The sequence below is a fragment of the Bos indicus x Bos taurus genome, chromosome 3 (assembly GCF_003369695.1).
Source record: "Bos indicus x Bos taurus breed Angus x Brahman F1 hybrid chromosome 3, Bos_hybrid_MaternalHap_v2.0, whole genome shotgun sequence".
Lineage (NCBI taxonomy): Eukaryota > Metazoa > Chordata > Mammalia > Artiodactyla > Bovidae > Bos > Bos indicus x Bos taurus.
The window spans coordinates 10,867,955-10,878,233 of NC_040078.1; the positions used below are offsets into that span (position 1 = coordinate 10,867,955).

General features: G+C 40.0%; 1 protein-coding gene across 1 annotated transcript; it reads left to right on the forward strand.

Moving 5' to 3' along the window:
• The first annotated feature begins 7,980 nt into the window (after nucleotides 1–7,980).
• LOC113882696 (olfactory receptor 6N1-like) lies at nucleotides 7,981–8,925 on the forward strand. Its single transcript, XM_027525764.1, has one exon. It carries the CDS (start codon nucleotides 7,981–7,983, stop codon nucleotides 8,923–8,925), a length of 945 nt encoding a protein of 314 aa, XP_027381565.1.
• Nucleotides 8,926–10,279: the final 1,354 nt, after the last annotated feature.

The following is a 10,279-nucleotide window of genomic DNA, read 5'->3' on the forward strand; positions in this document are numbered from 1 at the left end:
ACAGAAATGGTATGGACCTAACAGAAGCAGAAGATATTAAGAAGAGGTGGCAAGGTTCTTTGTATACACAGAAGAACTATATGAAAAAGATCTTCATGACCCAGAAAATCATGGTGGTGTGATCACTCACACTCACCTAGAGACAGACATCATGGAATGTGAAGTCAAGTGGGCCTTAGGAGGCATCACTATGAACAAAGCTAGTGGAGGTGATGAAATTCCAGTTGAGCCATTTCAAATCATGAAAGATGATGCTGTGAAAGTGCTGCACTCAATATGTCAGCAAATTTGGAAAACTCAGCAGTGGCCACAGGACTGGAAAAGGTCAGTTTTCATTCCAATCTCCAAAAAAGGCAATGCCAAAAAAATGCTCAAACTGCCACACAATTGCACTCATCTCACATGCTAGTAAAGCATGGTCAAAATTCTCCAAGCCAGGCTTCAGCAATATGTGAACTGTGAAATTCCAGATGTTCAAGCTGGTTTTAGAAAAGGCAGAGGAACCAGAGATCAAAAAACCAATATCCACTGAATCATCAAAAAAGCAAGAGAGTTCCAGAAAAACATTTATTTCTGCTTTATTGACTATGCCAAAGCCTATGACTGTGTGGATCACAAAAATCTGTGGAAAATTCTGAAAGAGATGGGAATACCAGACCACCTGACCTGCCTCTTGAGAAACCTGTATGCAGATCAGGAAGCAACAGTTAGAACTAGACATGGAACAACAGACTGGTTCCAAATCGGAAAAGGAGTACGTCAAGGCTGCATATTGTCACCCTGCTTATTTAACTTATATGCAGAGTACATCATGAGAATCACTGAGCTGGAGCAAGCACAAGCTGGAATCAAGATTCCAGGAGAAATATCAGTCACCTCAGATATGCAGATGACACCGCCCTTATGGCAGAAAGTGAAGAACTAAAGAGCCTCTTGATGAAAGTGAAAGGAAAGTGAAAAAGTTGGCTTAAACTCAACATTCAGAAAACTAAAATCATGGCATCCGGTCCCATCACTTCATGGCAAATGGATGGGGAAACAGTGGAAACTGTGGCTGGTTTTATTTTTGGGGGCTCCAAAATCACTGCAGATGGTGACTGCAGCCATGAAATTAAAAGACGCTTACTCCTTGGAAGGAAAGTTATGATCAACCTAGATAGCATATTAAAAAGCAGGGACATTACTTTGTCAACAAATGTCTGTCTAGTCAAGGCTATTGTTTTTCCAGTGGTCATGTATGGATGTGAGAGTTGGACTATAAAGAAAGCTGAGCAAAGAAGAAATGATGCTTTTGAACTGTGATGTTGGAGAATACTCTTGAGAGTCCCTTGGACTGAAAGGAGATCCAACCAGTCCATCCTAAAGAGATCAGTCCTGGCTATTCATTGGAAGGACTGATGTTGAAGCTGAAGCTCCAATACTTTGGCCACCTCATGCGAAGAGCTGACTCATTTGAAAAGATCCTGATGCTGGGAAAGATTGAAGGCAGGAGGAGAAGTGGATGACAGAGGATGAGATGGTTGGATGGCATCACCGACTCAAAGGACATGAGTTTGAGTGAACTCTGGGAGTTGGTGATGGACAGGGAGGCCTGGAGTGCTGTGGTTTATGGGGTCACAAAGAGTCGGACAGGACTGAGTGACTGAACTGAACTGAAGATGTGAAAAATATGTTAGAGAAGCAACACCTTATTGTGTGACATATTGGGGTAAGTGCTCAAGTTAAGGGATTTCCAGGTGGCTCATTGGTAAAGAATCTGTCTGCCAATGTAGAAGACATAGGAGACCTAGGAGACTCAGTTTTGATCCCTATTTTGAGAAGATCCTCCAGAGCAGGAAATAGCAATCCACTCCAGTATTCTTGCCAGGAAAATCCCATGGACAGAGGGATGGACCACAGTCCATGGAGTCACAAAGAGTCTGACGCGACTGAGCAAGCACACGTGCACGCTCAAGCACGCTCAAGGCTCAATTTTGGCCACTTGTCCCCTGGTAACATGTGGATAATGACTAGCAGGAGAGACAATGAGAAGAAGCCAGAACTGAAATATATTATAAACAGACCATTCACTCTGTCTTTCATTAAGGCTAACATTCTACCCTGCAGAGTGTTATACAGTTCATCATCCAAGTGCAAATGTATTAAGAGTGCATCAATAAGACACTGGGCTTAATAAACCACAGTTATCTGTGGCAAACAAGGACAAAAGCCCACAGAACACCACTGAACTGGCATTTCTTTTTTCTTAAATGTAATTTCTTTTTTAAAAACGCAGTTTCTTTGCTTCAACAAGTAATACACATAAAGGATTCAAAATCAAAAGCATCTAAAAGTATTTACATAGAGAAATCTTGCTACTCCAGTTTCCCAACCTCTCTGCTCCTTCTTGGTCTTCCACCAACCCTGTTAGAAGATCACTTTTAATGTTTCCTGATTGATTACAATGCTTCTATTTGGAAACCTCAGAAGATAAGAATATTTTATAATCCACCTTTCTTAAGCATAAGGCCCCATACTATATTTGTTCTATCTTTGCTTTTATCTTTTATCCATCGCCTTGTAAGAGTGCTTAAAAAAAAAAAAAAAAGTTCCATAGTATTCCTTTGTGATTTTAACTTGACTAATCCTGTATTGAAGGACTCTTGGGTTGCTCCAGTCTTTGGCTATTAAATACACAACTGGAATGAATAATCTCGTGTGTGAATTATTTCATACATGGGCATACAAATTCCTAGGAATGGAATTCTTGGGTGATGGTGCAAATGCACGTATTATTTGAGTAAATATTCTTAAATTTGGTCTAAAGGGATTATGCCATTTAGTTTTCCCAATCAGCAGTGGATGAAAGCATGTTTTCACATAGCACCTTTTATAAAGTACATATTCAAACTTTTGGACATTTGTAAATATAATATTTGAGAAACAGTATTTTTTTTTTTAGTTTTATGTTTCAAATTTATCTCATTGTGTATGAGGTTGCATTTTTTTCTTGTATTTGAAAAACCTATTTTTTTATATATTAGTAAGTGACCAATTTGAGAGTCTGTCTCTGATGGTGCTTGTGAAGAACTAGCCTGCCATTGCAGGAGACTTAAGAGATGTGGGTTAAATCATTGGGTCAGGAAGATCCCCTGGAGGAGGGCACGACAACCCACTTCAGTATTCCTGCCTGGAGAATCCCATGGACAGAGGAGCCTGGTGGGCTATGGTCCATAGGATCACAAAGAGTTGGACACAACTGAAATGACTTAGCACTCATGCGCTCCCAAGTGAAAAGAAAAAGTGAAAGTGTTAGTTGCTCAGTTGTGTCTCTTTGGAATCCCATGAAATGTAGCTAGTCAGGCTCCTTTGTCCATGGGATTCTCCATTTCCTTCTCCAGGATATCTTCCCAACTCAGAGCTTGATATTGGGTGTCCTGCATTGCAGGTGGTTTCTTTATCATCTGAGTCACCAGGAAAACTCTGCAGTAAGCCCTCTAAGGGAAAGGACTGCGTTTTATGCATCTCATTTTCCCAGTTCCTAGCATAAGGCCAGCTCATAAAAAGTATTTGAAAGATGTATTAAATAAATAAACAAATGAGTGACTGCGGTTTCCCATATTTCTTCCATTATTTTAGCTATACTTGATATGTTTCTAACCTCTCAATCATGCTTTTTAAAATGTATTACATAGAAATATAGCATATAAAATGTTTAGATGAATTTTAAAGTCACTTATAATAACATTGCTTTAAAATTATCTATTCATTTTTAACTTCTAATAAATATACACTTTTTCAAATATTATCAATGGTACTGTGAGTTTTCTAACACACTAAGCTTACTTTTTTCAATTTTTTAACTTAAATCTTAAGTTTATATCATTGTAAATGTCATCTTCCACCCCCCCCCCCCATATTATGAATTATCTGATGGAGGTGTGAGGTATCATTTTTTCTCTTGTTCCATTTCTTATTTTATTTATTTATTTATTTGGTCCACACAGCATGTGTGGATTTTAGTTTTCTGACCAGGGATGAAACTCACACCCCCTGCACTGGAAGTGCAGAGTCTTAACTACTGGGTCACCATGAAAGTCCCTCTTGTTCCATTTCTGATACAGAATAATTGTTAGGTGTGTGCATGCATGCTAAGCTGCTTCAGTTGTGTCCAACCCTTTGCAACCCTATGGACCATAGGCCACCAGGCTCCTCTGTCCATGGGATTCTTTAGGCATGAAGAAAACTAGGGTGGGTTGCCATGCCCTCCTCCAGGGGATCTTTCTGATCCAGGGATCAAACCCATGTCTCGTGCAATGGCTGGTAGGGTTCTTTACCACTAGTGACACCTGGGATCCCAATTGTTAGGTAAGCACTCTCTACTGAGAAGCGATGATGCAAAAGAAGAAGAAACAACTTTCTTGGTTAGGCAAGGTTTATATTTGAAAACTTCTAATTCTTTAGCATTTATCTCTCATTTCTGTACTACTGACCCTAGATAGTCTCTATGATTCCTATGCTCCATTATTTATATCACATTCAGTTCAGTTCAGTCACTCAGTAGTGTCCAACTCATTGCAACCCCATGAACCACAGCACGCCAGGCCTCCCTGTCCATCACCAACTCCCAGAGTTTACCCAAACTCATGTCCTTTGAGTCGGTGATGCCATCCAACCATCTCATCCTCTGTGGTCCCCCTCTCCTCCTGCCCTCAATCTTTCCCAGCATAAGGGTCTTTTCAAATGAGTCAGCTCTTCTCATGAGGTGGCCAAAGTATTGTAGCTTCAGCTTCAACATCAGTCCTTCCAATGAACACCCAGTCCTTCCAATGAACACTTCCAATGATCTCCTTTAGGATGGACTGGTTGGATCTCCTTTCAGTCCAAGGGACTCTCAAGAGTCTTCTCCAACACCACAGTTCAAAAGCATCAATCCTTCTGTGCTCAGCTTTCTTTATAGTCCAACTCTCACATCCATACATGACTACTGGAAAAAACATAGCCTTGACTAGACTTTGTTGACAAAATAATGTCTCTGATTTTTAATATGCTATCTAGGTTGGTCATAACTTTCCTTCCAAGGAGTAAGCGTCTTTTAATTTCATGACTGCAATCACCATCTGCAGTGATTTTGGAGCCCCGCAAAATAAAGTCAGCAACTGTTTCCACTGTTTCCCAATCTATTTGCCATGAAGTGATGGGACTGGATGCCATGATCTTAGTTTTCTGAATGTTGAGCTTTAAGCCAACTTTTTCACTCTCCTCTTTCACTTTGATAGCCTTCTAATATAGTAAGTCAATGGCAAGACATTTAGATATGCATCTGGACACTACAAATGAATAAGGAAGTCTATTCTGAGGACCTTATAAAGGCCTTATAAAGAGAGAAGACAGGAATATCATTGTGATGTGAATATATAGAGAACTAAAAATAAGTAATACAGTGGCTACTCTAAGTATAGCATAATCATGTGTTTGAGGATTCTAGATAAATGGCTAATTTCTACAGCTCAATGAAATAAGAATGGAAACAAAGAGCCTTTGGCGTTTAGGACTGGGGAGGTTGCAGTAATTTGGTGAAAGGGCAGTGGCAGCTATCCATCCTGGAGAAAGGTCAGGTATTTCAGGTGAAGTGGGGTGTAGACTCAGTGCTGGTTAAGATTGAAGGAAGCCCTCTGATTTCCAAATACTTGAGTTTTTTTTTTTTTTTCTCAAAGAGACTCTGTGAATCCTGCAGGTACATTAGTAAACTTAGACACGAATATTTTTTTCTTTCATTCAAAAATCTCCAGCTCCCACAGAAGTTTCTGAATCTCAGAAAATTCAGTGACTTCCTTCATTTTAGTGTTGATATACTAGTTAATCTTTTATGGTTATCTCTCTATCTTAAATTAGGAAGTAAATTGCCCTTAAATTTGATTCTGAAAAAAAGTACATTTGGATGTATGAATGATTCAAATGCATTACTTCCAGCAGTGCTTTTATTCTACTATTTTTTTGGATTCCACATCCACCCAAGAACATGCACCACAGGTAGTACTCACCTGAGGTTACATCTCCAATGTTGAGGATGTGGCTATAGATAAAATGGATCATAGCAAAATGAATAAGCATCAAGAGGATAATGGTGCTGATAAAAGTAATAGTAATAATACCAGTAAAGGAAACTTTGAACAGTGCAGTTAGAACAGAATTTTAGATATTTGATAAACAATGGTTGAATCAATGAATAAACAGTAGAGGGCTTGATGAAGGTAGAGATGGTGGTGGGATCAATGGAAGTGGAGATGTTCAGCACAGAAGTGATGGTGGTGCCCATGCTGACTGTATTTATATGGTGATGCAGGTGGTGGTAGTCAGAAAAAGAGCTGGATGAGAAATCTTCAAGAAATTAAAAACAAAAACTCACTTCTTTTAAGATGCTCAAAGTGTGACTCTCAATGTGTACACATGTTTATACAAGGTGAATCGTTTCTTCTTAGAGAAAGCTATATGGAAGTTGCAGAAAGTTCTAGTGGTCCAGAGGACACAAGGTTTTTGAGACTGGATTTCAGAGCCCTATGGTCAGGGTTGTAAAGTTGAAAAAGTCATTTGAGAAACAGTGCTACTCTGCATTGCTTTCCTGCACCCAACATTCTGCCCCAGGGGGACCCCTACTAAGAGCTAATCAAACCCAGCAACCCCAGGGAGGACAGCAAGGAGCCCCTGGGAAGCCAGCATTTCCAGGAACACAAGACATAAATAGGGAAGTGTTTGGAGGTAAAAAGGGCACTGAAAAAGAAGCTATAAGACTTTTAATGCCATCCAAGCAGTCAGGTAACAGTCAGGGACAGTGTAGCAGAGATGAGAGGTACTCAAGAAGAAGACTGAGAGAGGGCTTTGACCTTTCCTAGGTGAAGCTTGTTATATGTGTGGGAAGAAAACTCTTGGGACCTTAGTGTAGAGCTCCTATCTCCACCCTCATCCCCAAAACATTTTTCAGTAGCTTTAGAGAACCACAGACTACCATGGCTGTAAGGGACTTCCAGGCACCTATTTAAACTTCTTCATTCTAGACAAGAGCAAGTCGAGGTAAAGAGAAGAGAAATGTATCATATAGTAATTGTCCTCTAATAATTGTGTTTTGTTCTGTACTTCTCAAAATTGTACAATTATAATCTTTGATAATTTAAAAAAGAAAAAAAAAATAGGAGAAATGGCCAGGCTCAATATCCATTTAGTGGCCAAGCACATTTAGAAAGCTGATTCCAAGAGAATGTGTTTTATCTTATACTACAGCCCCTCTACAACAACATCGTAGGGTCTGGACTATATCAATTTACACACACACCTCTTAGAGACTTCCCAGTACATAATTCTACTTGAGAATCCTTCCTGAAAATGCACTGTGCTTACTCATTGTTTCCTCATCTGGCCTGATAGCTCTTATAGTTGAGGAACTCTCCAGAATATTCACATTTCTTTCTTCTTCCTCTTCTTCCTCATTCAGTCCACACTGAGAACATTTCTGAATTCCAGAAAGGCTCCCTGAAGGAAGCTAGTGGTCACATTTTAGAAAGTATTTGTCACCTTTTCCCACAGTTAACAACTGAGTTTGGATACAGAGGAAACGGTACAGGTGGATGTCTTAAAGAATCGTGAGACCTTTCATTTGGACTAAAAGGAGATGAACATGAAAATTTCTTATCTCTTCTATTGAACGGATATGCAGGAGAATATCCTGGGGCCCCTGACTCTGGTAACATAGTCTATACAAACAGGAAGTCCTGGACTGAGATTCAGGACACCTGGACTCCACTCCAGTTCTGTCAACAACAGACTGAGATATTGTGCAAATCACTTCTGCCTTCTGGGCTTCAACTGTCTTTTAAAAAGTAAGGTTTGATAATGTGTAAGTTATTTTCAAGGTTATATGTTCAATATTTTTGGTTCTGGAAAGATTTCTCAAGAAGACTCCTGAAGTAGTTAATCTTCTATCTTTACTTCTTGCTCTTAGGAACCATGGACCTTGTCAATCACACGTGGACCCAGAGTTTTCTCCTTGCTGGTTTCACTACCACTGGAGCCCTGCAACCTCTTGCTTTCTTGGGGACACTGTGCATCTATCTCCTCACCCTGGCAGGGAACTTGTTCATCATTGTGCTGGTTCAGGCAGATTCGAGACTGTCCACACCCATGTACTTCTTCATCAGTGCCCTCTCCTTCTTGGAACTCTGGTATGTCAGCACCACAGTGCCCACACTGCTGCACACCTTGCTCCATGGGCGTTCACCCATCTCACCAACTGTGTGCTTTGTCCAGCTCTATGTCTTCCATTCACTGGGCATGACTGAGTGCTACCTGTTGAGTGTCATGGCACTGGACCGCTACCTTGCCATCTGTCGCCCACTGCACTACCATGCTCTTATGAGCAGACAGGTACAGTTATGGCTAGCAGGGGCCACCTGGGTGGCTGGCTTCTCAGCTGCACTTGTGCCAGCAAGGCTCACAGCCACTCTGCCCTTCTGCTTAAAAGAGGTGGCTCATTACTTCTGTGACCTGGCACCACTAATGAGGCTGGCGTGCGTGGACACAGGTTGGCATGCTCAAGTCCACATTGCAGTGATTGGCATTATCAATGCTTGCAATCTTGTGCTCATTTTAGGACTGTATGGGGGCATCCTGAGAGCTGTGCTGAAGCTGCCCTCAGCTGCCAGCCATGCCAAAGCCTTTTCCACCTGTTCCTTCCACATAACTGTAGTGGTGCTATTCTTTGCCTCTGCTTTCATTGTCTATGTGGGGCCACCTGAGAGTCTCCCTGAAGGCACTGACAAACTTCTTGCTTTGGTGTATACTTTTCTGACCCCTTTTCTCAACCCCATTATTTACACTTTTCGTAACAAAGAAGTGAGAGAGGCTGTCAGGAGAGTCGCCCAAAGCATTAGGACTATGATGAAGAGACCCTGAGGATCAAGCCATAGGCCCTTCATTTAGTAAGGGTAGGCTTTAGCTGGTTAGTCAATCAACTAATTAATTTGTCAAATATACTGCATATATCAATTTAAATGTATTGAGTATTATATCAGGACAAATTGGGAAATTTGTAAAGGTGGAAAATATGGCATCTGAACCCATACCTATCTAATATGGGTGAAAGATCACATAAATTAAAAACAATCAAATAATAAGGATGTAAATTCCAGGGTAGATTTAAAACTCAGAGAGATAAATGTGTTTTTAAGAATTTAGAAAACAAACTAACTGTGAGACTTTTCTCAAGATGGAATTTTTGGAGAGCCATTGAGAAAGTAGTAAAGGAGGTTGGGTACTCAGTCGTATTTGACTTTTTGCAATCCCATGGATCAAGTGTATTTTGAGATTTTCCTCAAGTCTCAGATTTTGGGATCCTAATACCCTGGGCACTGACGTGGTAGTTTTCTGAAAGTTCTCTTCAAATCAGACATGAAACTGTAGCATCCCCCTTGGAGATTCCATGTATCTGGATAACATGGTCATAAATATACTGAAAATATAAGAAGAAAATTCATTTAAAAAATAATTCTTCTGGACAGCATTTTTTGAAATGACTGAGTATACAATTTTAGAGCTTCCTGTATTTGCCTAATGACGTTGAAATACTTCATTTCTATCGCAAGGTTAACTTTTTTTTTTTTTAACTTATATTACTGGGAGAAGATATGTATAGAGTGACATACAGACTGTTTTTACCATAGAATAATTCTCCTGTATCTATAGAACATGGCTGCCATGGGATTTAACAAGCATTTCTCTGGTCAGCCTTTCCGCTAGAGGCCTCTTGCTATCTCTTCTCTCTTCTCTCCAGAAGTAGGAATGGGCTCCCAGCTTCCCAGAACCATCCCATGCTCTTGCCCAGTTCCATAACCTCTTCCACAAATATACCATTTATACCTGAATATTTGGTATTCATTTTCTCATCAAATCTCTCATAGAGGCAAAATGGATGAATGTCCTTCCAAAGTCATTTAGTAAGTCAATTAAAAAAAAAAAAGTTAACTTTACTGAGTAAGAAGAATAAATAGCATCTTTTAAAAGAGACGGTCTGAGTCTTCACCTTCCCTATCATTCCTTTCAGCTATGGATTTTTCATATTCTGTATGAAACTAAGAATCAGACTGTGTATGACTTATCACTTAAATGTAGGCTAACTAGAGGAAATCTTTTCACGCATGATTTATATGAGCTAGCAGAGTTAGTTGTGGAAAGGTATTTTTTTCCCTACAGTCATAAAGTTCTAAAAATAAGAAATTATAGGTAATTCCTTTAGTTCTTTGATTCAGTG